General features: G+C 40.9%; 3 protein-coding genes across 6 annotated transcripts; all 3 read left to right on the top strand.

Moving 5' to 3' along the window:
* The first annotated feature begins 810 nt into the window (after window positions 1-810).
* LOC138611645 (caytaxin-like) lies at window positions 811-12,158 on the top strand. 2 transcript variants are annotated; one of them, XM_069684820.1, is made up of 14 exons: window positions 811-1,111; window positions 1,447-1,662; window positions 4,160-4,266; window positions 5,431-5,483; window positions 5,571-5,798; window positions 6,470-6,628; window positions 7,478-7,580; window positions 7,861-7,992; window positions 8,151-8,237; window positions 8,470-8,568; window positions 9,186-9,221; window positions 9,328-9,375; window positions 9,701-9,747; window positions 11,280-12,158. In XM_069684820.1, the coding sequence occupies exons 3-13, from the start codon at window positions 4,190-4,192 to the stop codon at window positions 9,738-9,740; spliced, it is 1,062 nt and encodes a 353-aa protein (XP_069540921.1). In that variant the 5' UTR covers window positions 811-1,111; window positions 1,447-1,662; window positions 4,160-4,189; the 3' UTR covers window positions 9,741-9,747; window positions 11,280-12,158. The 2 variants fall into 2 exon arrangements, with proteins under 2 accessions (XP_069540921.1, XP_069540922.1); XM_069684821.1 differs by having other exon boundaries at window positions 1,447-1,666.
* A 2,606-nt stretch (window positions 12,159-14,764) lies between these two features.
* LOC138611419 (nicotinamide riboside kinase 2-like) lies at window positions 14,765-17,372 on the top strand. Of its 3 annotated transcripts, none has more exons than XM_069684512.1 (8): window positions 14,765-14,916; window positions 15,014-15,104; window positions 15,880-15,928; window positions 16,170-16,347; window positions 16,452-16,523; window positions 16,620-16,726; window positions 16,912-16,997; window positions 17,088-17,372. In XM_069684512.1, the coding sequence occupies exons 1-7, from the start codon at window positions 14,891-14,893 to the stop codon at window positions 16,995-16,997; spliced, it is 609 nt and encodes a 202-aa protein (XP_069540613.1). In that variant the 5' UTR covers window positions 14,765-14,890; the 3' UTR covers window positions 17,088-17,372. The 3 variants fall into 3 exon arrangements, with proteins under 3 accessions (XP_069540613.1, XP_069540612.1, XP_069540614.1); XM_069684511.1 differs by having other exon boundaries at window positions 17,085-17,372; XM_069684513.1 differs by lacking the exons at window positions 14,765-14,916; window positions 15,880-15,928 and having other exon boundaries at window positions 15,015-15,104; window positions 17,085-17,372.
* A 5,540-nt stretch (window positions 17,373-22,912) lies between these two features.
* On the top strand, window positions 22,913-27,198 carry LOC138611814 (protein-lysine 6-oxidase-like). The gene is made up of 8 exons (XM_069685057.1): window positions 22,913-23,216; window positions 23,376-23,780; window positions 24,243-24,351; window positions 24,754-24,891; window positions 25,034-25,190; window positions 26,671-26,766; window positions 26,864-26,979; window positions 27,143-27,198. Exons 1-8 carry the CDS (start codon window positions 22,913-22,915, stop codon window positions 27,147-27,149), a joined length of 1,332 nt encoding a protein of 443 aa, XP_069541158.1. The 3' UTR covers window positions 27,150-27,198.

Here is a 27,198-nt window from a genome sequence, read left to right as displayed (position 1 = left end):
GTGGCCAGGAAGGGCTCATGGGAGAATTTGACTAAGGGCCTTCAGCTATTACATGATTGATATGATATGATATTGACTACTCCACCAAGGCCCTGTTTACATTTGGTACAAGACTGTCTCAGTGACTTCTAGTGTAAATGCAGAGGCAGTGCACCATCTGGTGGTAGGAAAATGAAATGCAAGACAGAAAAATATCTGTGACCCAGTTGCACATGGGCAATGCAGAACATACAGAAATGTTTAATATTTAATGATCCTGCACTTTAGCAAAGAAAACACTATACAGTGTGGGCTTAGAACTGACACAGGATTGTGTTTTCTCTGCAAGACTGTAGATGAGTGTACAATTTATTAAAAACAATTAGACAATAAAAGCTCGTTAGATTTCCAACTACTCGAAAACGATAAGATGCAACTTAAAGCTTTTCAAGCCTGCTTTGTAAATAAGTTTAAAATCTTACAATTACATAGCATATTTATTGTAATTAATCATTTAAATGAAGTTTTCATGTTCTTAAACACTTAAAGTTATTGACTCTAAACTCATCATCACGCAGCTGCACCGGATCTGTGGGAAAACAAATGCTTTTAGTCACAAGTCTGAGCATGTTGCAGTATTTCAATGCTGTGCCAAGAAGCGTTATTAATAGAAAACTGAAAACACACCACAATGCATTTATCTTCCTCACAGCCAATGGCAGGAGAAGAATAGGAAAGTGTGGCTGCCCCCACTGGGCGACAAGTGCAATGTCAGAGAGATGCCACTGACATCGCCCAGAGCTCAGTGCAGCTGTGAGGAGAGCGGGACGGAGGGAGGGAGGGGGTGTTAGCATCACAGCAAGAGAAAAGGAGGGGAATTCACATGGAGGAGGGGTTTCACCAGGAGAGAGAGAGAGCTTAAAAGATATGGTGAGAAAAAGCAAGAGAGAGAAAGCCGTATGTGTGAGGGAGGAAGATGCTGTTGCCAGGGAACAGCAGAGAAGTAGAAACAGCCATCTTTTCAAGCTCGCGGTTCACAGGAGGAAATAAAGAAGGGTTAAATCATGGATGCTAAATGGACTAAACGTGAGGAGACAGACAGCTGATCCTGACAAAGGGAATCAAAGAGAAGGTAGGCAGGTGTGATTACATAACCACCATAACACAGCTCCCATTTGGGTGACATCATCACAGCAGGATTAAAGCCTGGGGTAGGAGCATTAGTGTTGGCGGAGGGAGGAGGGGGGGGTAGAGGGGGATTCAGCAGAGAGAAGCAGAAGTAAATGGGAGAAAGAGAGAGAGAAAAAGAGAGTGATCATCATGAGACGAGTTAAAAGCGCAGAGCGAGGATTATCTTTTGTCCAAAAAGCAGCGAGGCATCTGACTGGCAGAGGAGAGAAAAAAGATGAGAACAGGATGGCGTTGGCTGTGTGATGACCCTGACTCTCTGCACTGCTCTCTCGACAGGAGGATACAGTTTCTCTAAAGCAGCGGTAAAAGGCAAGAATCGTCAACACACCCAGGTCCTGAGCATACGAGGGTCCCACCTGCAGATGTAAACAGTGATGACCCTGACTCTGCGCAGGCAGATTTAAGAGGAGGAGGCGGAAAGAGGAAGAGAAGCGACTAAAAGCAAAACAGGGAAGCTTTCATTACGGCAAAGAGGAAGACTTCCTAGCTACGGTATGTGAGTACCCTGCCTTTGCATTTCTTGTTTGGGCTTTATATTCCAGAGCAGATTCTCAGTCAGTAACATGTTATTTAAATGGTTTGTTTCATTCTGCTACTCTGTGATTCAAATGACTGGGACAGTGTCTGTTTCCATTCATCAGATACAGGAAGGATGGCAGTCGTGACAGAAAGGCTTGTTTCCTCTCACACCCACTTTAATTGTCTGAAAATGTCATTTGTCAATCAGCATCTTCATATAAGCCTCCTACATGATCACACTTTTTTGTGATTTCATATAAGACATCCATGTTTCTCTATTTTACAATTTTTTTAATCTGAAAACTCTATTACTTTTGGAAACTGATTCATATCACAATCTGATGATAGTTGATGGTCTTCTTCAATCACTGTCCTTTAAATCTCATCGACTTCAGTCTTGATGAAGCAGATTAGCTACAGTTTTTAAGTGTTGACTCTTATTAAACAGATGTTTGATTGTTGCTTATTTAGTCTAATTTGGTCACGAATATTACATATTATAGAGAAATGCATTTGAAGCCCTATCTTCAGGATTTGAAGCCTTTTTACATCACTGTGCCCTTGTTTGTAATTTCAATCGAACAGGAGAGGCTTTACTCGATCGAGATGCCATCTCAAGTATTTTGATGCTTATCTCCAAGCTCCAGGCCATGTAATGATTTCATAATGCAGAGGAGGAAGAATACAATGATCTATTCAAGAGGAAATCTTGCCACACTTTGTCATGAGACACAAAAAACGAATGTAACCAAAACAGAGGTAGAAATGAAGCGTTGTTCATGTTCAACCATTAGCTCTAAATCTATCACACAGATTACACACAGTTTTGGTTGAAAAGCTCACAAGATAGTGTTTGGTAAATGAAGGCCCCACAGCCATCTGGACTCAAATCCCTACCAAACACGTGCTACTGCAACGCTACTTTGAGTCCATCAATCGGCGGTTCACTGTATGAGCAGCTGAGCCATCTGCACAAACAAACCACACACGCATTGATCTGCTGTTTCCGTGTGAATTTTCCACTTTATTCTCTGTGAGTATATAACCCCTCTATCACTACCCATTCAAATAGGAAAATGATCAAACTGTTTCAGGAAGCTGTCTTAAAGAGATAAGAGCGTGAGAACAGAGGAGGTGACTCAAAGTGAGATTTAACGAGAGGACTCCCGAACTGACATTCAAGGAGTTTCCCATCAAGCCCACATCAAACACCGCTCCTTTGTCGTCGGATGATACAGTGTAAACACTGAACCATTCTCCTCCATCTTTTTCACTCCAATCACAGCACAGGAGCCCCAGTAGCATGTAACCTGAGGGCCTGTGCCTTTTAGCCCACTTTTTTTCAATATAGGCTCTGATGTGTTTCACTATAGCACATCAGTGCCATCCCAGTGGACAAATGGACTGTGGTAACGTCTGCTGTAGCATGAACTCTGGCTGGGACAGTGATGTAGGAAGGAAACTCCTCCCCCATACGCACATTTCTGACACGAGACTTGCACACGATGCATGACTGATCCCAATAGACCGACACATCTAAACACGAGACACTGTTCAGCTTTACGTCACACGTCAACAACATACATCCAGCGCTGGATGAAGACTTCCGTCATTCCTGCTTTGGTTATGTAAAATATGGAAGTTCAGATGAGTCTGCCTGGCTGCACATATGATTTGTTTGTATCGCCCTGAGGGACTGAATGAGCAATCTTATGTCATTTTATTTTTATCCTCATCCCCAAGGGTCTTTGGGAAGGAAACTCACTGGGACATAGTTTTACAAATTTGTAATTTATTATGACATTATCGCACAAAAACTACCCATGGCACTGTAGCACCAGTTTTTATAGGAATTGTAGACTTCTGTGAAGATAAGGCAAGATTGTTGGCTGGATTCTTCATTACACCCATTTTTGTTCCAGCTCCTGTAAGATACATATTTTACATGAATCAGCTTCTAGTTGGCTTATTTAAGAGTTACTACAGTAATTTAGTTTATGGCTTCCATGAGTTTGTTATAATTGTAAGAAAGTGGTTGAAATTGAAGCAAGAAAGGCTATGATATTCTAATTTTTCAAAGCTTAATCCACAAGGCAACTGGAGTTCTTGATGATCTTTCACCTCTCATCCAAAAGCCTTCTTCAGTTCTGATTTTCTTCTTTATTCTAATTGTCCATTTTTAGAATGGTTCAAAGTCAAACGCACTGAATCCTACATTTCCCATCATGCAACTAGATGTGTCTTTCATTAAACCCTCCCTGTCTGGCAAACCCCACACCTTCAATTTGTAATGCTGAGTTTCTTCTTCGTCATAAGTGTCGGGACAAAGTTCCGGTAATCCTGATGAAATCATCAGGGTTGAGTTAAAATGGGTGGAGTTTAGACAGCTAGAAGTACTACATAATTTAGCAAGGATTTAACACTTTGTTTCCTACTGAATAACTTTGTTTTATTGTTGTGTTAACCACAGAGAGCTGAAGCCCGTCCTCCTTGAGAGGGGATGGGAACAGCAGAAGCCACTTTACGCATGGACAGCATGGAGGTAAAGGACGAGTGGCAGGATGAGGACTTCCCCAGGTAATCCTATGTGTTTATAGTCTGTGTGTGTGTGTTTGTGTGTGTGTGTGTGTGTGTGTGAGAGAGCAGTTGGTCTGATTTGTGGACTATGATAGGAAGGCATGTGTGTTGAAAGGCAGCAGGTGTGTTCTTTCCTCGATGTTGTCATTATGTGTTACGTGATGAGGTCGTATCATGTCAGTGAACAAACAAGTAGCTCGCATAGAGAGAAAAAACAGGAGAAAGTAAACGCATCACAGCGTCAAGCAATGGAAAAATGCTCCGCCACCCACACTCTTAAGAGCAGAGGAAGCCAGTTATTCATGACTTCAATTGTATACACAACTGTAGTTATATATAGGATATCTTTCTGCTCCAAGTGGTATTGAGATATTATAACTTTCATATTGCTCAGGAAGAGAGGAATAGTAAAAAAAAAAGTGTTTAGCAGGGGGAAAATGGTAACATTTCCACATTAAATTAAATGTTTTCTTTTCTTTGTACCTTAATGTTAACATGCTCAGTTCTTGTTTCTATATAAATAAAAATGAGCATAGTTGCACGCAGTTTAAACCTGAGCTCTTCAGAGGAACGTTTATGAGTGCTTTAACAGTGCAAATTGTTTTTCTCCGCCCCACTCTCTAATCCACTCTTGAATATCAGGTGGTGCTGTCTTTAACTCACCTCTACAAAGCCACTGACAGCATAATAACAGCAATTATTCCAGTAACACCATCAACTAGCCCGTACTTGCGGTGTTTTAGGGTGTGTTTGTCTATGCGTGCATGTCTGGGTTAATGTCTTGCTCTGTCTGCGTACAGTATGTGTGTGTGTGTCTGTGTGAGTGCTCTCTACTATAATCTTGCCTTCTCGTCCCTCGGCCCTGATGGTTCAGCTGTCTTATTATAATGTCAGAGGGGAGATGGTAATTACTGGTGTTGCTTTCTCAAGCAACACATATTGTTTCCAAGGACACACTGTAGTTAAATCACAAAAGAGACACTCCAGTAACAAAAGGCTAAGAGCCAAAATACTACAATATACTTTGTAGAATTTCAGGTTTTTTGTCATTTATTTTACATAAATCGAATACGAACAATTATAAAAAAGACCAAAACAATGATTACCTTGGTAGCAGGAAAACAATGTTATTATATTTATGCTGTATTATGTCCGTCTCTGCAGGCCGCTTCCAGAGGATGGAGATTCCACATGTGGCCTCACGGACAACAGAAGCAGTAAGTGGAATAAATTAAATATACAGACTTCCTTTTACATTTTTTAAATATATACGGTATAAAATCTTTGCTGTCCTGCTGGTCCAGATCCTCCCACCACTCTGAATGTGGGCGAGACCATTGCCCAGCGCAAGCGTCGCACTCTGGTCGCCCCCGACATGAACCTCTCCCTGGATCAGAGCGAGGGCTCGGTGCTCTCTGATGACTTCCTGGAAACGCCAGACGACCTGGACATCAACGTAGACGACATCGAGACTCCCGATGAGACTGACTCGCTGGAGTTCATCAACAATGGCAACGAGCTAGAGTGGGAAGGTCAGACAGAGGTCAAATAATAATGAGTCAGATTTTGGAAAGATTTACTGTCAGGATTGAGGAAGGAACTGATGGAAGAAGCAAATCGTATTACCTTCAGTGTCCTTGGTTTGAGTCCAGCCTCAGGCCTCATATTTCAAATCCCTTCGGCTGTCCAGTTACAAATTGCTGCCAACTGTTAAATGCAGCAAAAATACAAAATGAAACCAACACCTGATGGCTAGAAACTCAAGGCTGATTCTTGATTCCCCTAATTCTGTCAAATGTTTCTCTCTAGAGCAGCTGACTGAATTTCAATCTTAAGGAAATATTTCTTTCACTGATAGTCTGTGTTTTCATCACTGATACAGAACAAAGATACCACTAATAAGAGTCTAAAACTATCAAAGGATAAGTATTGCCCCACAGCCAAATGAACAAATTTAATTTAACCTTCACAGTAGCAGTACTTGTTGCTGGGTGAATTGGATTGCAAAATATTGTTTTCCTTTTTTTTGTCCACAGCCTGTGAGAATAATACGTTTTATAACAGACAGTTAAAGCAACTTACAACTCCTTCACCTTAATCTGCATAATGCTTTCTTCCTGTGACTTCAATAAATATAAAGGCAAGTGGGGAACAATGATCAAATATTCTATCCAACAACCTTCTCATGTCACCTTGTGTCTAGACGACACTCCTGTGGCCACTGCCAAGCGTCTTCCAGGTGAAGGTGAAGAGGAGAGAGACTCATCCGGCCGTCTGTGGCGAACAGTGATCATCGGGGACCAGGAGCAGCGAATTGACATGCAGGTCATCCGACCGTACCTGAGGGTGGTCACACATGGAGGTTAGTGCTTTTATTTTAATCAATTTGTTTTTTATGCAAATATTATGAATTCTGTCAAACATTGACAGTGTGTGTGTGAGTGAAAAGGGGTTGGATAGGGACATGCACATGCTTGTTTATCATTGCTGTGAATATGTGTGTGTACTTTTCTGTACTTGGTGCTCTTTAAGGATTTAGGATTGGAAAGTGGCGCTATGAGATTTTCAGTAGCAGACTTCTATCTCATGAGAGGTACACATCGCTACTTTATATGACCTCTGGTGTTGTAATTTAATATGGAAATATGGAAAGCAAATCTGACTTATTTCATGCACCAGTGAAACTCATGTTGCTTTATATTACAGTTATAAAACTTTAATGCCTTTAACCAGAAAACATGAACAACCAAGACACAACTAACATGCAAAAAGCACACAAACCAACTTTAGATATAAACGTGCAAATGTCATGAATAAAAGAAACATAGCCTTATTTATGTACTCATGTAATTGTCTGCCACCAGCAGCTCCAGGACAAATCAAACTCAGTTCAGATGGTACAGACACATTTAGGTTAAAATTGACTTGAAAGAATCCCTTAATCCTTTAAGTGGATATGATACACATATGTGCTTAACAAAGAAGTTCCTCAAACCACAGTTAGTTTTTTTAAACCTTTTTAATCTCTACTGTCTTTTTATCAGTTAATGTTTATAAATATTTCAAACATTTGATTAGATTTTTCAAGAGGATTACACAACATTAAAAGAAAATCAGTGAGGCTACTATGATAAAATGCACATGGGCCATTGATGGATATTCCATGCAGTTATATATATTATACTAAATATGTGTCTCTCTCCTCCTGCAGGTTATTATGGGGAGGGCCTGAATGCCATCATTGTGTTTGCGGCCTGCTACCTTCCTGACAGCGGCTGTGAGGACTACACATACATCATGGAGAATCTCTTCCTGTAAGGTCCATTCTGGTCTCTTAAGGGACTCTTTCACTGCTGTTTGACATGCTGTAATAATAGAAATATTATTCTACTTTATTCTGTTTTTGCTTTATAATTGATCAAAAATGTCTCTATAGATTTTGAAAACGCAACATTAAATTCTAGATATTAAAGATGAAAAAGGGCTAAGAAAAACTGGATCAGATCCACCTCTTAGCACAGGGATTCTTTCACGTACATTTCATCTTAAATGTTCCTGTACAGTCTGAACTGAGCTTGTTTGTTCTCTCCTCAGGTACGTGGTGAGCAGCCTGGAGCTGCTGGTAGCAGAGGATTACATGATTATTTACCTGAATGGAGCTACTCCTCGCAGGAAGATGCCTGGCATCAGCTGGCTGAAGAGATGCTACCAGATGATTGACAGGAAGTAAGACAAACAAGATGTGCAAATGGGATGGAAGTGACAACTTTGACAAGAATGTCAAACTAATATTTTTGTGACTCAATTGAATTCATTGTGATAACAACAATAATGAGAGGGGGCGAGCATCAACAAAATACTTAAAACCTGAATGTCTCCTGCAGACTGAGGAAGAATCTAAAGTGTCTCATCATCGCTCACCCAACGTGGTTCATCCGGACGGTCCTGGCCATCTCAAGACCTTTCATCAGGTGAGGACACATTCAGTGAGGTTTAGAGTCCATCAGTCGGTCATTTGAGTTATATGTTGGCTGGGAACCTCTTCTCCAAACACAATCTAATAAAACAAAGAAGATATATAGAGAAAGAAGCACTTACCAAAACATAAAGTACAGCTTTAATGTAATCATAGAGTGAGAGCTGTAGAGATATTAAGGATCATTTATGACAATATTTTTGGCATGTTGTTGATGTTGTCTGCAGTGTGAAGTTCATGGATAAGATCCGTTACATCCACACCCTGGATGAACTCAGCCAGATGATCCCCATGGAGCATGTGCAGATCCCTGAGTGTGTGTTGCAGTAAGTACTCTGAGCCACCAAGGGTCTCTGTTGAGACACCGCACATGTCCATCACAGCTCATTTTATGCAATACAAGCTTACAGTAATCAGACCTTGAAGGAATGCTCAGGGCGCAGCGGTAGAGCTAAACCTGAGCCAAACTGTTTTCTAATATTTTGTATGTATAATTTTCAGAATTCCTTTCAGTGTTTATTTTAATGTGTTGGACTGTAGATGATGAAGCTAGTTTGTATTATGTCGACAGTCACACAAAAGTTAAAAAGACTCTTGAGGCTTTCTGTCATCTTAACAAATGCCAAGTAGCTAAAAACAGCCAAGTCCTCTTCATCATACAGCAGATCAGGATTTCTAAAAAGCAAAAACACACCTTGATATAAATTTAGAGTGTTCAGAAAAGTGTAGGTGGCTGAACATTGGAATTTAATATTTTTAGCTAGGTGAGTCTCATAACAGATTTTAGGAAGCACTGCAGAGAATTCGTCAACACGGTAAACCAGGCCAAACATAACAGCAGAAATAGTCTGTGGCTCACACTGTGTGAACTCTTTGCACTACTGCTAAGGAGCACGTTGATGTAATAACACATCAGTTTGACATTTCTTTTCTCATTTTCAAGGTATGATGATGAGAAGATACGAGCACAAAGGGAAAGGTGAGCTGCAACTTTACTTGGGATTTCATTTTCAGACTTAAGGCCTCATACTTGTCCTGCAAGCTCTGCTGGTATTTATTCTTTTTTTTTCCTCTCTTACTCACAGACTTGAGCAAGAGCAGCAGCAGAACAACTCAGCACTGCCTAAAGAAAGGTGACCTCATGTTGCAGAACAAACAGTCCACTGCCATTTTTGGTTAAATAAAACATTTTTGCTACATGCCTCCAACGTAAAGAAATTTAATTATTGTTTTAAAAGCAGTTGGCGACTGTCCCCTACACATGGTGCAACTTTTTCATTTAGCCTGTTAGTATTAAGAAAACATCAACATTTGAAATGCAAGTTAAATTAAGTGTGAGAAGCTTCTGCAGCCACATGGATCTGCTTTGGCAACAGAAAGCGCAGCCTAATATGGGCTTCATGACCAAGCAAAAAAATTATATTTACTTATGGTTTAACTCTAATCTGTCATTTCCAGGCCAAAGTCGATGATAGCAGACGTTGGCCGTGACATCTGACATTAAGGTATGAGTTCTCATTCACTTAACTGCCTCCCTTAACCTCGTCCAAACCGGTTTGAAATGTCAAACCAATGTAATTAATCTCTGACATAGAGGGAAATGTCCTCTTCTGTGCACACACACATGCTTAAGTGTGCAGAAAGAGACACGGGACATTAAATCACCCAAAGGCTAGACGATGGCTTGTCCGGAGTGTTGGGTCACTCACTAAAGGTCCAAAGGGTCAGGGGCTCCAACACCCAGATTTACAGTCTCAGAGTGAGTCAAGAGGGACACAAGCAGAAAGAATGAGAGGAGAACTCGTATTGCATTTACTTAAATGTCCTCTAAACAACATATTCAGCTCATTGGAAAAATGTCTTTGTCCTGTATCAAAGTTGTTCTTATATTTTGTGCTTCTGGACTTTTGGTTGGGCAAAGACAAGATGTCGTTATGTCATAGACTTCAGACCTCAGCAGTGGAGGTTGCCTCTGGATTCAAAAATGAATCCAAAGCAGGCGTTCCTTAAACCTGCTTTATTTCTAACGGCCAGCAGGGTGCAAAAAGAAGTCTGATACCATGAAACCATGGGAGAAAATAACCCTACTTCTTTGTTGATTTATTACCACAGTTAACCTTTTCCCAATGAGATTATGGTCTCAAATGCTAAGTCCTCAACAACATGGTGTTAATTTTGTAAGTAATTGCATCATTTAGAGTAAAACAGACCATAAAGTAGGGTATGCTCTGAAGCGATCCAGTCTCTCGTTAAAATATCATCACTTTTGGTTCCAAGAAACAAGATGATGACGGCCAAAATGCTGAACTCAAGGCTTCAGAAATGGGCTCACAAACCCAGTGACTTCATGGTGGCTTCATCCACTTCATCCACCCGACTGCAGCCTTAAGCACGAAATATAGTGCTGTATGATTACTATCAATCATCATGCCCAGCTCATTTTCTCTTCTGCCAAGTCATGTTCAGTTCTTTAAATTCACGCTGCGAGCGAGTCCAAGAAATGTTAGCTGATCCTTTCACATCATATTCCCCCCATACAAAGTGTTACGTAAAGCACAGCTGCTCATCTCTTTAAGCTGCCTGCACACAACCGATCAATTCTATTTTTAATGGGCTGTACCTCCGAGGTCTGGCAAATTGATCCGTGCCGCACAGCCTGTCCTGAAATCGGGGGAAATACCCACCGCAGCAGGCTGGGGTGTGTTAGGGTGGGCGAGGTGGGTTATTTTAGAAGCCCTCTCCCCGTCTGTGCTGTCCTGTGCTGCTATCAGCCTCCATATATCAAAGGAGCTATCAGTCGAAGGTCTGGCCGACATCCAGGGAATGGACACAGGCACCTTCTCTTAACCAAATGCCATGCCAGGAGGCAGGGGGAAAATAAATAGACAAACATGATATGTGTCAAGTTGGGATTAGTTTCGGTTTTGTGCATGCCTACTGACGTATTTAAGGATTATATAAGGGGATGCTTTCAGACTTTCACTACAAAGGTGACAAAGAAAAACAGGGAATTAAACTGTCTGTATTTTTATTACAGGCTTTACACTGAAGAACCAATGAAGAACTTTCATTCATTAAAATGGGACCCAGCCAATATCAACATCACAAACTGGTACATGGAATTACATTTCCTAAATGGATCCATTTCCTGCAAGACAATCATTTCTCAAATACATTATCTTCAGTGCTTGCTTCTTACTAAAACTTACTTAAGCCAAAGCATTACAAGACAAAGCTAAATCTAAAAAAACAGCTCCCTGCATGTCAAGTCGAGCTTTCTCTACAGCATGACTTCATCTATATAAATGAAACTGAAGGACTTGGATGAACACTCAAGCCTCTTCCGGAATAGTCTGCTTCAAAGTGTACATACTTGTATATATATTTTTGAGCGAGGTGTTTGCAAAGATGTTTGGTTTTTGATATGAATGGCATGGGTGTCGTTTGGTTCCATGGCTGTTTACTGAAAAATAGCGTGCAATGGTGTTGTTCTTCTTCGACCTCCAGTAGTTACTGATGCAAACGTGTGTTGCAGTTTTCCGGAGTTTAAAATGCAGGTGGCATGCTTGTTTCTATCCTTTTGTCTCTGTCGGTTTTTAAGTCGTTTGCCATCATGTTTCAAAAGGTACTTTTACAAGATGGAAAGCGTACATTGTTACAAATGAAATGAAATATATTTAAAGAGAGTCAAATTAAAAGCTTAAAGTGTTATTTATGAAAATGTGCCATTTACTGTTTGTAAAAAAATAAATGAGTGAACTAAAACAAACTTTTGTCATGCTATAAGTCACCTCATTTTTCAAACTGTCTGACACACAAAGACAGCCTCGCTCATAAACATTACTACTCATATATACATGTGTTTTATTGTCTTTTGATGTGTTCCAGTTTGGTCCAGAACATTTTGACGGACAGTTGCTGATGAGGGACATAATTGTGATGTATGACATTTGGCCAAGTCAGTTGTTGGTCTCTTTGTCACCTGGCAGTGCTGTGCTGCTCTTCAGAGGGGTCGTTTGGACACAATACTCCTGAAGTGACCTTTCTTTATTTTTATAAGCAATGTTACTGTGATCACAAGGTATTACTGCAATACGTAAGCCATAATAAACTTTAAATAGTTTCTCCCGCATGTCCTTGAACATTAAATAAGAGACATTAATAAGAGACAGTTAAGGACTCTTTGATTCAGACATGAACTTAAGTGACCTTACGTATAAGTCTCTAAGCTTTTCTGATGATCTAGAATTAATATTTCTAATCTAATATAGACGATGTTTATATTCTTTTCCCGTTGTTATAAGGTACGATAACACGTTATTGATCCCCAGTGGGGAAATTTTGGTGTTGCAGCAGTACAAAGACGAAATAGCAAGTAAGTAAATACAGTATAAAAATAAGAATAGATCAAATAAATACAAGTAAAAATATGAGGTATAACTGTTGTACAAGTAGGAGTAAGTGACAAGTTAAAGTGACAGGTATGGTATAAAGTCACGGTATGGTATGAGGTACAAGGTTTACAATATAAGATGCAGTATAAAATTGTGTAATTAATATAACTGTAAAAATTGCAATTATATAGTATAATATAATATAGTGTTATATAATATAGTACACAGTATGGTTCTGATTAATGAACGCCAAACAAGACGTTTCCTGTGGCTACAGGAGTGACCCTGACGATCAAAATAACATGTACTAACACCTCTTAAGTGGACTGATTACTGTAGCACATTGTTTAATCAGTACTCAAACATAGTGATGTGAAAGTATCCCGACTATAGTTGGATGCAGTGACTTCACCCTGTAATCTCATCCAGAAGCGGTGACATAACTCCCTCTAAAACCACAATTTTAAATGTCTTTTGTTGTATAGATTTAACATCTAGATTGGAGAATGTGAATTAATCAGCTTGTGGTAAGTTTGTGAACTAGCTGTTTCCCCTGCTTCAGGTTTTTATGCTAAGTAAGATAAGCTAACCACCTTCTGTCTCATAGTTTATACAAAGACATGACATTTGTATCAATCTTCTTATTCCCTCCAACTGTATTTCCCCAAATGTTGAACTATTTATTTAAACTGGAATGTAGGAAGTTTGATGTTTTCCCTGTGGATTAGGAAAAAATATGTAATGGGTAAGATTATAAAAATAACTAAGGTTGAAATTCTAACTGCGGCAAAAAGGCAATACACTTCTTCCCCCAGCTGCTGGTCAAGTAAGGTCTGTCTGACTTCTGAGTCAAAGAAGGAAAAAGTATGTGCACCACATGGTGCCCCGTATGCTTTGGTGCCCTACATGTGTCAGTCTATATGGGACAGTTTTGTAATCCCAAATTCTTCTTCTTCACAATGCAACAGTTCATGTTCACAAATATCAATCCTTTACAGCACATCAAAGCTGCCAATCACCTCTGATATAAGACGTAAACATATTATCACATGGTGTCAACAGAAATAACATCTCCATCAGGATTGTCGGTGAAACATGAAACACTGAACATGAAACCACGTGCTCTGATACTGGGTTTCAAAGTTCACCTCTTCCACACTTACAGTAACAGAATCAGAGCGGTTGTAGCTGCTCAAATACTGTACAAACACAATAATCACAAGGTCAGACCGCACACATCCAGAGGTGTGTAACAAACAGGGATGATAAGCAGCGGGCGCTTAAGTTATCAGACCTATAGCCGGGGCTCGAGACCCTGCTGTCACATGGCTGGTGGAGACGCACTCTAGCTGGTTGCATCAGAAATATGCGTGACGCAGCAGACACGCACACACACACACAACAGCCGACTAAATATAGTGCTTCTGGTTTTCACCCGACCGGAGCTGTCTAAGCATGGAAACTTTTCCCTCTAAAAAGCCAGAATAATCAGTTTTTTCTGCAAGCTGTGATGCAGATGTTCAGTAACAGGATGTGACTTTTGTGCTCTGCCATTTTCCGTTTCAATGAATGCACTATTTGCAGCCCTTGCCTCCTGTGCATACAGCTTTAAGATAATTACTCCCTTCTGATAAGCAGCATGTGGCCTTAAACATGTCCTACTTTTTGTCCTTTAAGAGTTTAAGTAACTTAAACCAAACGTATATCAAAGTAGGAATTAAGATGTGACTTCACTTTTTAGTTTCACCAGTCTATTGTAGCTCTCTGAGACTCCACATGCGACTGCGGCTCTCTCCAAAGAGAGAATTAATTTAGTGTTTCACACCTTAGCCGCGTCACATATTTCTCTATTATCTTCCTAGAACTCCGTTAGCTGTGGGATTTGTCGTGCATTTGCTTGGCAAGCGTTCACGGACTACTGACAGCAGGTGGAAAATTTAGGATCTACTTTCATACAAATGTGAGGCGCCCACGTCCTCGTCCTCCTCATTGGTGCAGCACAGCTGTAAAGAGTCGGCTGATTGGCTGCAGGACAAGGGGGCAGAGAGTGTGAGAGGCTGTGACGCTGCGGCTAAATCCTTTAAATGCCCGGCAGAGAGATTGTCTATCAATGAAGTAGTAAAAGGGGGGGACATCTGTGGCGGAGGAGAAGGAAAGGTTCTTAGTAGAAGCCTTTGACAGACTGTTTGCTTTGGCTGGGTTCCCTTCTTTTATTTACTGAATTCCAGAGGTGACCAATACAAAACAAGTAAAAATGAAGTTCATCATTGGCATTGGAGGGTAAGTCTCATTTAAAAGTATTCATTTTTTTATCTCCATAGCAATTCAAATCTGAATTGTAACTAATGTGTGTGGTGTGACACGTTTCTGATTTCAGAGTGACCAACGGTGGGAAGACCACTTTGACAAATAGACTTCTAAAGACATTACCCAACTGTTGTGTGGTGCATCAGGATGACTTTTTCAAGGTAAGATGAATTAAAGTCACTGTTCTTTTGATCCTTGAAGCTTATTGTAAGCAATCTATGCTAAGTTTAAAGCTACATCACCTTTTTCTAATGTATTAATACTAACTTAAGGTAAGTATCATTTGTAATAGATTAAATTACATAAAATTTGTCCTTGAGGACATTTTGTTTCCCGCCAGTCTGACCTGCAGATGTCCTGTCATCTCAGTAGCCTAGTAATACATCTGGCTGATTGTCTCCTGGACAGCCAATCAATGGGCTGAACGTCCCCATTTAAAGTCAAGAATTCTTCCAATCATGTTGCAAATTCTGCAACCAACCTTTGTGCATGATCATTAACATCATTTGGCTTAAAAGAAGCCAGAAGATTTTATCTCTAACACATCAAAATTTTCGTGCTGCATTCAGGGCCAGATAAGGTCTATTGACCATCGATCATCATTTGTTTTTTAAATAAGGACTTGATGTCCTTGTTTCATCTCATGTCGGATGCTTAACTGATGAAGCAATACATCATGGATTTCTTCTAGAACCGCACAAAGTTGTCAAAGTTAGGCGAAATTATCCGCATAATCTCAAAAGAAGTTATGTAGAGAAAATTTTGTCTTAAGTTATCTCAACTCATATCTCAAAAACGCATCACTAGCCGCACCGAGAAATTTCACCGCGCGCTCCTTTAGGTGGAGACGAGGCCTTGACTTGTCCTGTCCAGGTGCCATCAGCTCCGGCTGGTTACTAGGTTGCAGCAATGTTTTATTGGTGACTGTTATTTCAGAAACCCGATCAAATAGAAGTCGGGGAGGACGGCTTTAGACAGTGGGATGGTAAGAATGGATTTCCTGTAGGAAAACCATGCAGTAATGTACTCTTTCTTTCCTGCACATTTCTCTAGTTTGGTAACCAATCAATCGTAAACCTAATGATTCTCTATCAATCACATATTCTGTGAATGCTTCAGACATTCACTACTCGTGACTGATGTGTGTTAAAGCACATCAGTGAGGAGGGTTTGCTGCATGTGTGGTGAAGGCCGCTCTTCTCTTTTCTCTCCCTGTTGTGTATCAGTGATCACCGCTCTGGACATGGAGGCCATGGTGAACACTGTGAAAGGCTGGCAGGAGAACCCGGTCAAGTTCGCACGCTCGCACGGTGTCAGCCTGTCACCTGAAGCCGAGGAGGCCGACTCGGGGGAGAAGGGGATCCATATTCTCATTGTAGAGGGCTTCCTCATCTACAACTACCAGTGGGTCATCTTGCCCTTTTTGCTCGTTTTGCAGTTGCTCTAAAATTTCACCTACAGTCCTTTTGACCTTTTAACTAACCTGAGCCTCTGCTTCCCCTCCGCAGGCCCCTTATTGACACCTATGACAAATGTTTCTACATTTCCATTCCTTATGAGGAGTGCAAGAAGAGGAGAAGGTAACACACTCTTGGAGTGACTTTGAAAGATTCCACCCAAGTGTTGGGGGAGATATTACAGACTATAATCTGACTTGATTGATTGTGTTTCTTCAGTACAAGGACATACACAGTCCCTGACCCCCCTGACCTGTTCGACGGCCACGTCTGGCCCATGTACTTGAAACACAGGAAGGAGATGGAGAACAACTGTGACAGAATAAGTACGTTAAGCTAATTCCAAACACCAGCAAACTCTTATGCATACATTGCTCTTTCTATCTTTCAACATCCCTGACGTCAAAATAAAAGCACAATACTGCCATCAATCCTTCAGAACAAAGATTCAACTTCCAACCATTGAGATCAGTGACTGTAATTCCCTTTTAATCCATCTTTTCCTGAACAGAATACCTTGACGGGATGACATCAAAGGAGGAAATCTACAGCCAAGTGTATGAAAGCGTTCAGAACTCCCTGCTCAACAACTTATAGGTAAATCAACTGAAGCATATTGTAACTGAAACATTATTAATAACTGTTTCATTCAGTGGTAGTAACTTCCCTCCTCTCTCTCCACAGCAGGACGGGGATGACATCGGATCTGTGTATAGACTTGTAAATATCATTTGTGACCCCAGTTCTGTTCTTCTGGCCTGATTTGTAAATAGTTAATCCTGTAACTTATGAAGAACTAATGGCAGAAGCGTTGTGTTTTGTATAACTGTAACTTTTTTTTTAAAAGATAAGCCACCTCTGGACCGCCCAGTGTCGAACATCAGCAACAGATTTGGTCTTGTTGTACGTGAAAGTATAAAAGGCCCACTGGGACGACAGATTTTTGTGTCTTGCAACTAAACGAAACAACTGAATCCACTTTATGTCTCCTGTGTTTTGTTCTCAAACTTCTCACACACACACACACACACACACAAGTTCACATGAAGGTCATGTTCACAATCACAGACCTCACATTTTACAGCACAACATTGATGCTTGATAATATCCTGCCGCTCTTGAATGAGACTCTCTGTCACACATTAGATTTACAGCCTTAATAAAAGTGGTCACAAACGCAGTAATAGAGAATGATTTCCTCTACAAGACAATAACTGAACAGTTTTACTGCACAGGAAGAACAAATAAAGGTGATTTCATTGTCACAGAGCTTTTTTATGTGGGTCAAGTAATCCTTAGGACATCCTCTGTGGACATTTTTATTTATGTTTATCAATACATCTATATAACTTTGATAATAGTCTCACTCTGACCTAAGATTAAGATAAAGATACGTTTTTCTAAACATCCTTGGATGTTGTTTCATATTTTCTGTGAGATAACATCTAACTGTTTTGGTTATTTATGTTAATCTTTGGGGGGTTATTTAAGGTTACCTGGTGCTTAGCTACGTTTGATACGTTTGTTTTGTTTTTTCATATTTCTGCCTGAGCCTTAAATGTATTTTTTGGCCTTAGACGTATATATTTAGCTCGAAATGTACGTTTTCCTTTTTTTCCTCCAATTTTCTTATTTCATTTTTAGTACCGCTTCCCTATTTTGTTATATATATTTTATTTTATATTGAATACGTACCCCTTTTTAAATGGAGCCCCCCGGCTAGAGAATTTCACACATATTATACTTGTATAACTGGAGTGGCAATAAATATCTTGAATCTTGAAGACGAAAGGCTAAAATCCAAGCTCATCAATGTGTGTCTGAATGAACTCAGAAACAAGTCATTTTCAACATATGAAGAGCATTTATCAGGAGACGAATGTCCAAGTCAAAAGCATTAAGATCAGAGTCAGCCGCAGGAGACGCTTTATGTGTCCAAAATGCTGCCCTGCTGTGCTAACGGCACATCCAGCAACATGACAAAACCTCTCTATATTCTGGCCTGTAGCTTTGCTGAATTTAGGAGGGAAAAAAAGTCTCTCTCTTTAAATCCGGTCACTCAGCTTTTTCTCCCTTTCTTGCAGGTTATCCAAAAGATTGAAAGTCCTTTGAAAGGTCATCTACATCTCTCTACACTGAGCCAACACAGTGATCACACAAATGAGACGAGGAGCGGTAAAGTTTTACTTTTATTGTTACTTTTATTGTTACTGCAAGATCAAAGGCTCAGGGAATTATATCGTGACCTTGACGGTCGTATTTCTTGTTTCTAACTATAAAACGAATGATTTGAATCTGACCGGTAGTGATGACTAAAACATAAAGGATTTATACTCGGGGCCATATATTTAATATCTATAAGCCTTTAGAGTCATATAGTCTGAAACTGCGTCGCCTCACATTGTACACACTCCAGCTCCGTCCCAGGCCCCTGCACAGCCACAGAGGGTGTGTTGGGGGTGTTCAGGGTCTTGTGATGCGTTTCTGGGAGTCCTTACATGCCAACAGTTGGCCTGGAGCAGGGGCCGGCTGCTCCGTCAGTTTATATTTAGGCTAAGTGCCGGGGGTGTCAGGGGAATATATTTAACGAGTGCACACACCCACCATGCGCTCTGAGTCAGGGGCCGGTCCCAACACAGCACCACCGCGAGGGGTGTCATGTGCACCCACGTCACCCGCCGCCATTGCAACCCCAAAAAGTACAGCTGGGGTGTCCATATTAGGGTGGAGAGGCCGGGACACAGGAGACGGGCGGTTGTCACATGCTGAATGACTCCCCCTGTGTGAGTGAGTGAGGACCCCCGAGGCATGTGGACAGTTGTGTTATAGCACTGAATGAATGACACACTGTGACTGAACATGTGTGAACAACTCAACTCACTTTTTATGGTAACATTTTACTTTTATAAGAACCATGTAGACATTTAATAAATACTTTATAACACATTATAATGTAGTAGTAAGCAGCTATAAGGACATTATAAGTGTTTATTAATATGCAGTATTTGCCAACAGTTTTTATTTCTCCTATTAATAAATATTATTATAAATAAATAAATAATATAACAGTTCTTTACAATATAATCATCTCTTACCAGCCTCTAATTCTGGGACTTACGACTTCATTATAGTGTGTTATAACCATGTAATTAACGTTTATAATCACTAAATAGAGGGAGTTAAAGTGTTTCCCATGTTATGATAAAAAGACAAGTTGGCTTGTTTAACACTGATTCAGTCTTTTAAAGGCCACAGAGCGACTGATTATGTAACAGGTACATGATCGGTCTGCGGTAACGGAGGAATAAGCGACATGTGGTGCTGATTCATCCACACGGTAAAGGTTCACACCACCGACTGAGCAGCGCCTCTCCTGTCCTCTGTGACAGCTCATTACAGCAAGAGAGAAGACATTGATCTCAAAGGTCAAACAGCGGATTCATAAAGTTTTATAAATAATTTAGTTTAGAAAGTTCTAGTAGCTCTATGCTACTTAACTTATTCTTTATCTTTATTTGCCTTTTTTTTTTTTTTTTACTTTTTTTTTTTTTTAGTTTAACTGCTTTATTAATGTGGCTAAAATGTTCTCTATTGTTAATTGTATATTTGTCTTACAAATAAACTTCCAATGTTAAATTAAATTACACTTATAGCCCCCTTTAAATAAAACACATTCAAGCAGATAAGACTAAAAGCTAACTTCTAACACACACTAAGATTTTTTTAATTAACTTTTGGATGTGTCTGACTCATATACATCAAATTGGCTTTATCTAGTTTTCTGTCACACATAAATTAATAAATTAAGTTCTACAGTGCAGTAAAACAGTTTGTCGTTAAGATAAATGAGTTACTGTCTGTGATTGATATTGGGCCAATAAAATACATAAGATGACTCTTGTTGTAGACACAGAAGCAGCTAAGCCTTCACACCAGGGGGTATCTGGGTCACGGTTCTTGGCAGTGCTTAAGAGACACTTTTTAATAGCTCACATATTAAGCAATTTCAACATATACTTTGTCACGTGCAGATCGACCAAACGTGAATACAGAAACAGGTTGCTCGAAGCTGAAACGTGAGGAGAGCTGGCAGCATTGATTACTGGCAAAGGTTAATCAGCGTTAAGCAAGACGTATGTCACAGGAAACCTGAGGATCCCTGCGCTCGTCAAATAACTTCTAATGCATCATTTATTAGACATTTCTATTTTAAATCAGCTGTTTAACAACTTTTATTAAAAACTCAGACATATCGGGAGAGTGTCACACAACAGAGAGTAATCATTGTCATTGTTTCACACATTATGTTCAGCGTCTCACCTGCATTGTCTCCCCATGCTCTGTGGTAAACCCTCTGGATCTATCATTATGGTGTAAACTCCTCAGACTGGCAGTGTGAGGCCTCAGGGGAAGACAACAGGTATATTCCTTGTGTGGGAAGTTTTTTTAAGACCATCATCTTCCTTTAACCTCACAAGAAGCAAAGCTGTGAGCAGCCCTGGACACCTAGATTCATGGGATAAGATATATTCAAAGCGTAACAGAATTAGTCTTTCACACGGGGAAAGATCTGCTGCTGCTGCTGCTGCTGAAGGTGTACCAAGAAAACAACCACAAACTGTTGATTTTATTTCCAAACACTTCTAACTTACAGTAAAGATTAGTTTTTGTGGCAACATTTGTTGTGATTTGTTTACTTTCACGTCAGACACACAAGAAAGACTCAATTCAACATTAATACTTACTGGCTAAATTTTGTGGCTTACATGTCCTGCTCGGGAAGTCTTGTGCCAAACCAGTGCCGAGGATCTGCGGCTCTTATAAATCTGGACGGCAGCAGGGGAGAGCAGGCGGGGCAGACTTTGGACCAGGGGAAGGTTTCTGAGGCTAAAAATAGAAAAGCACACAGGCTCACACTTCTGATGCCCTATTTGGCTCTTCATTTGAGAGGTGACAAATACTGAGCTCTGTGGGACTCCTCTATTCAACAGGGTGTGTTTCTTGTCTTTAAAAAAAGATCATATTTTGAAATTGAAAAAGTCTAGTTGAATGTAAAAGTCACATTGATCAACAAGCAGTCTGCACATTAGAGAGTTTGATTTGTGTACTTGGTGGCAAAGAATCTGCACTCTATGCAGCCTCGATAGGCCCCACTTTCCCCTTTAATACATCTTTCGTCACACCTGTTCAAATAACTAGATCAAGCACACACCTACAATGGAACAGAATACTTCATGCTAGTGTTGCTTATCTTCTTGCAGTACCTTTGGTTTGTGTTTGGCGCCCCCTGTGGACAAAGTGGTACCTCTTTTCTCTTTGCTGATTTTGTCCTGCACATGTGTAAGAAGTGTTTTTCAACAAAAAAAAAATCTCTTTTTACATTCAAACAAATCACTCGCTGTCAATCTTTGCCGTAAAAAAAATATGGAAAAAAGGCTGATTTGGCAGCACATAGTTAATCGCCTCGTTTGACACCTGCTCCCGGCAGTAGTTACAGGCATTAAAAATAACTATAAAGATATAGTCAAGCTTGTCACTGATGGTTTTGTTTGCTTCTGTAGCTCGTACTGAGGCATCAGTGTTAATTTCAGTCCATTTCATAACCTGCTAAAAACTCCTCAGGAGCTTTAAGTACAGATTTGAGGTACAGCAGGGAGTTTGCTCCTGTGGAATATAATGTTATAATTTGAAATTATAATGATCATAAACTCTTGATTCAAATGTTCAGAAACAACTTCATATACAACAACAATAAAACCTTTCTTTCTTCGTGGACTTGCAGATTCTGTCAGGATGGATGATGAAAGGCTCGGGGAGAGCAGCTGTGACTGCAGGATGGAAACACAGACGCAGCCTGCCGCCGTGTGGTGGAGGTTTAGTGCCGCACTATAGGCAGCCTCTCCAAATGTGCTTTCCATAGATTTGGTTAAAAACCACCATCTGAAATCTGTTTATTAACGTTGGTGAACTGTGTGGCACTTGAAAGACATAAATATAATGAAACAGTTGCACTATTTGGTGTTTTCTAAGCGCGATTTTAGGCTAATTGTTTTATATTTGAGCATATTGAGAGTCTAAAAGTAGAGACTTTTTTCAACAGGTAACCTTTCCTCTACTTGTCCAACTGGTTCCTAGAAAATAACCAGCCTGAACGGTAACATTCAGATGACTTCAGTTCACACCCGTGCGTAAAGTTTACTAAGCAAACGTCCTTGTGTAAGGCTCATGTAACGGAACTTTACAACGGCGAGGCAAGGGTTAAATTTTCTTGTTAGAAACTTTGACTTTGCGTTGGTAACTGGGCTGAATTCGATAAACGACCAGAAAAAGGCTGCAGCCCTCCTCTCCTCTCCACTTGTCCTCCTGAGACCTGATATGTTGCTCTGTGTGAGAGGAGCTCAGAGCGCACTCATCCATTCTCCTCAGAGCTACATCTGTGCGCGCGATTCATCTCATCATCTGCTTTACCGTTGATTTACAGGAGGGGTTTATTTTCTTATTATTCTTCTGCCATGGCGAGATGGTCTCTTTTATTTTTATACTTTTTCCAAGGACTATTTCCTCTCATCTTTGGGCAGCAGCAGCGCACAGCTGGCCCCTGGAGGCACCGGATCCAGTGGGAGAACAACGGGCAGGTTCACAGTTTAATGAGCACTGGATTGGAGTACCAGACTCCGGTTCGGTCCAGAAGCCAGTCGAGGGTTTATGTGAGCAGCAGGAGAGATGGAACCAGGAGCCAGATACCAGGAGCGCACAGAGGAGCGACGTTTGTTAGAACTGGACAGACTGAGTCCAGACAGTTCAGGACTGAGCCCGGTTATGTTGCGCCAGGACCCGATGTGAGACAGTACGCGCCTTCTAATGGCCGTGCGTCTGGAGCCAGACGGCAGCCTGAGCGCCCTTACTTAACAGGAGCTGCAGGTTATCAAAGCGCACCACGCGTAATCCCTGAACACCCCATTAACTCCTCTGTAGTGGGGAGTTTTACAGATTTTCATGGCAGGAGAGGAGGTGCTGATGCTACTGCTCTACACACCCGAGGAGGAGATCCAGGACCCGGTGCCCCTTACCAACAATTACGCGCGGTGCCAGAGGCTATCTCCAGACTACCCGCGCAGACGGATCAATCCATCCCAGCACATTCCACCACTACTCAGGAAAGGGAATCTGATGCTGCTGCTCATTTCCCTGCGCCCAGTGAGGATGTCACAAACGAGGCTGCTGCTAATGGACAGGACATGGTTAACGACGACCCTCGAAACCCGTCTAAAAACCACAGGAATTCTGTTTTCTACAACATGTATCCCACAAGAGGGAGGCCAGCGGCCCGCACGCGCCTTCCGCCTGGCACAGGATATGGAACGAGATATTTCCAGAATGGTGAGTTAAGTGTGTTAATCATATAGAATAAGCCTTCTTCGTTTGCACTGTATAAGTCACCTTAAACCAACATGATGGTCCAGTGGTGCATTAATTATGATAAACCTACACAGTCAAAATCATCAGAAATTAAATACATGTGGTGTTTTAAATCAGCTTGTTGTATGAATATTTTAGTGTCAGTTTCCCGGCCTCATTTCTAACACACAGAGAAGGAAAAAAAACTGAATGACAAGTATGAAAAACATCTTATTTGGGCTTTGGATCCCAGACTACAGCTCAAGAATGTAAAACACTTTGAATTATGCCAACAAACACAAACAGCTGCTCTCATTTTCAGCCTGGAGACTGAAGTCTGTTTCAGTGCTGTCTTTCTCAGCAGGATTTCTGGCACCATTAATGTATCACAATTTAAAAAACACATTTAAAAACTTGCATTGTCCCTTTAATCTCCTCTCCCAGGACTACCAGACTTGGTGCCGGACCCATACGCCATCCAAGCAGGTGCTTATATTCAGCGCATGCAGATGTACGCGCTCCGCTGTGCCGCTGAGGAAAACTGTCTGGCCAGGTAACCTGTTCTGCCAAGAGTGATTCACTCTTTCAGTACGCAGACACTGAGACACACACGAACACACACGCCGACACTTCCTTTGTTTTCACTGGTCTTCAAGTTTCATTTAGTTTTTTTAGCAGAACTTGGAGTTGTTTTTGTGTAACTGTGTCTAATTTTTAAATGTGTAAGGATATCTGCTCTGTTGATAGAGTTAGAAAACCTGTTTGATCTTATAATGGAGCAGTGATTCTTCAACATGATGTCCTGCCAACGCGTAAATGTTCTGGGTTGATTTTCCCAAAAGCATTCAGCACACTGGAACAAACCTTTTGCACTTTAACAAAACTAACCCCCGGGAGCTCAGCCAGCAGTACTTTCCAAAGCGGCTTATGCCCTTTCCCCTGTCATCTATCCAAGGTCGGCCTATGGACCCGGCGTGAGAGACATCGACTTCAGAGTCCTCTTGCGGTTCCCCCAGAAAGTGAAGAACGCGGGCACTACTGACTTCCTGCCGGTCAAACCCAGATATCAGTGGGACTGGCACAGCTGTCACCAGTGAGTTCACTCGTCAAAAGTCACATCACACCCTCAAAAGTCACTTTAAAATATTGATTCTTGGTCTTAAAGGCCTTCCTGCCCCCTGTTTGAGCCCCAACTAATGATCTCTTATTCTTTTCTGTTCTGTTCTATGTCTCAGACATTTCCACAGCATGGACGCCTTCAGTAACTACGACCTGCTGGACACCGTCTCTGGACGGAAAGTTGCAGAGGGACACAAGGCCAGTTTCTGCCTGGAGGATACGGGCTGTGACCCTGGATTCAGGCGGCGCTACGCCTGCACGTCTCACACACAGGTAATGCACTCTTTTACAGTATGTAAGGTAAATGTTTTATATAATTTCTACAGGATTATCAGGTCATCCCACTGAGAAATCAGGATGAGGAATTAGAACCAATCACAGACTCACCTGGAGGACTTAAATATTCAATTTGTACAACTCAGCATCTTGCTAATGTTGTTTTTTCACACCAGGTATGACAGTTCCCAGTCAGGGCTAAAACCTTGTCAGGTAAACAGCTTTAAATTAAAGAGGAGATGTAATATACTGAAGTAAGTGTGGCGTGGTCCTTTCAATAATTAGTGTTTAAACTGTTGGGTGTTTAACAAACTGTCGATGATGATGTAGACCGGGAACCAGACGACTCTGTGAGCTCATGTTTTTATTTGCACGGGCAGATGTCTGGTTTCTCTCCAGTTCAGACAGATTTCCAGCGGACCTGGCACGAGTCGGGCCAATCACAAGCGTTAATCTAAAATGGGGCATGTTTGATATGATGATCTTTTCCAGAAGACGACTGTACAGAGAGCACTGTTACTGGCAAGCCATCTTGGTTGTTTACTGCAGTTGATGTGGAACATTCTGTTTAATCAGCTATCGTGTCAGTATCAAAGTAAACTGACCTTTGTATAAAAAAAAAGTAGTACAACTGCACGTTAGGCTTCTGTTATTAAAGATTTGTTTGCTGTACATCCAGCAGGATTTAGGCAATTTCAATGCTTGTTGATTATGCCTCTTGGAAATCGAAAAATGAGCTAAGAGCCAATTAGCTAATTTGCATTTATTAAATTGTTGTGGCCGTCCCAGGGTATAAGGGTCAAGGATTCATGAGAGACATATTTTTGAATGGACAATGTCTGGGCATCACAGGCCTAAGATATCCTGGTTTTTACTCTCTGGTATTGGTTAAGATCCTAGATATCGGATCTCACACTTTCTATAATGCAGCTAAAAAGGTAAGTCAGTAAATTAGACTCTCCCTGCTTAGTCTATCAAACGCCACACCTCTGACTATCGGTCATACATTGACTTTGACATGTAAAATGGTGGAGTACGTAGGATTCTTTTTCAGTATTTGGTTTGTAGTTTCTGCAGAAGAAGGAGACATTTTTATCTAAGTCCAACAAACTACAGTGGAGGTAGAGAGACACAGAGTTTCACAGTTATTTTGTTTTGGAGTTCTTTGCAAATCCTCCATATCCGCTTCTGGGAAATGTTTTTATTACTACTCCATGTATGCCAATAAGAAAAAAAAAACATCCTGAGGACATGGGAATATTTATTCTATCTGTTGTCTGGCTCTGTGATTCTGGCTTTGTGCTGCTTTGTTCAGTGCCGGTGTCACGTAACAGCTTTGTTTCTAAAGAACTGTTTGTATCACTAAAACTCACATCTGCCTCATTTGCTGCCTTGTTGGAAAATATTAGTCAAAGCCGCCTAAAGAGCCCGAATCAAAGCTTTAAACACACTGGGGGTGTTTGGGATGTGTTTTCAGGGACTGAGCCCGGGATGCCACGACATCTACGCTGCAAACATCGACTGCCAGTGGATCGACATCACTGACGTGCCGCCAGGGAACTACATCTTAAAGGTCTGTCATATGAAACTCTTTCTTCTTAACATGAAGATTTATTAACCGGACCCGCCTGCAGAGCTGCTCCAACAGTTTTTATTTATGATTTTTGCAGGTTACTGTTAATCCAAATTTCCACGTGCTGGAGTCGGACTTCACCAACAACGTAGTGAGATGTGATATCACATACACAGGAGTGTACGTTCAGACACGCAACTGTCGAGTAACAAGGTACGAGTATTTCTGTTGCACTTTGTGTGTTTAAACACTTGAACCCTAAAAAAAATAAAGTAGTTGATCATATATGAGATTGTATTTAAGATAAATGGGAATATGAGATTTAAGAGGCATCATTTTATTTGCATTTACAGTTTACACTTTTCTTCCTTTTCAGGGCTTGAAGTTCCTTTTCAAGTACTTTCTGCAGGAGCTTTGCAGCAAACATCTCTC

The sequence above is a fragment of the Semicossyphus pulcher genome, unplaced genomic scaffold (genome assembly GCF_022749685.1).
Source record: "Semicossyphus pulcher isolate SPU_LCO1_2020_fin unplaced genomic scaffold, fSemPul1.0.p SCAF_7, whole genome shotgun sequence".
NCBI lineage: Eukaryota > Metazoa > Chordata > Actinopteri > Labriformes > Labridae > Semicossyphus > Semicossyphus pulcher.
This window is presented reverse-complemented; position numbering and strand designations above follow the sequence as displayed.

Excerpts from the sequence above, each read along its gene's own strand:
- LOC138611419 (XM_069684512.1), top strand. The coding sequence starts at position 14,891 with ATGAAGTTCATCATTGGCATTGGAGG. Across the intron at positions 14,917-15,013 it reads TTCATCATTGGCATTGGAGG|AGTGACCAACGGTGGGAAGA; the intron begins GTAAGTCTCATT and ends TTCTGATTTCAG. Across the intron at positions 16,524-16,619 it reads GAGTGCAAGAAGAGGAGAAG|TACAAGGACATACACAGTCC; the intron begins GTAACACACTCT and ends GTGTTTCTTCAG.
- LOC138611645 (XM_069684820.1), top strand. The coding sequence starts at position 4,190 with ATGGGAACAGCAGAAGCCACTTTACGCATGGACAGCATGGAGGTAAAG. Across the intron at positions 5,484-5,570 it reads CCTCACGGACAACAGAAGCA|ATCCTCCCACCACTCTGAAT; the intron begins GTAAGTGGAATA and ends CTGCTGGTCCAG. Across the intron at positions 7,993-8,150 it reads TACCAGATGATTGACAGGAA|ACTGAGGAAGAATCTAAAGT; the intron begins GTAAGACAAACA and ends TGTCTCCTGCAG.
- LOC138611814 (XM_069685057.1), top strand. The coding sequence starts at position 22,913 with ATGGCGAGATGGTCTCTTTTATTTTTATACTTTTTCCAAGGACTATTT. Across the intron at positions 24,892-25,033 it reads GACTGGCACAGCTGTCACCA|ACATTTCCACAGCATGGACG; the intron begins GTGAGTTCACTC and ends TCTATGTCTCAG. Across the intron at positions 26,767-26,863 it reads CAGGGAACTACATCTTAAAG|GTTACTGTTAATCCAAATTT; the intron begins GTCTGTCATATG and ends TGATTTTTGCAG.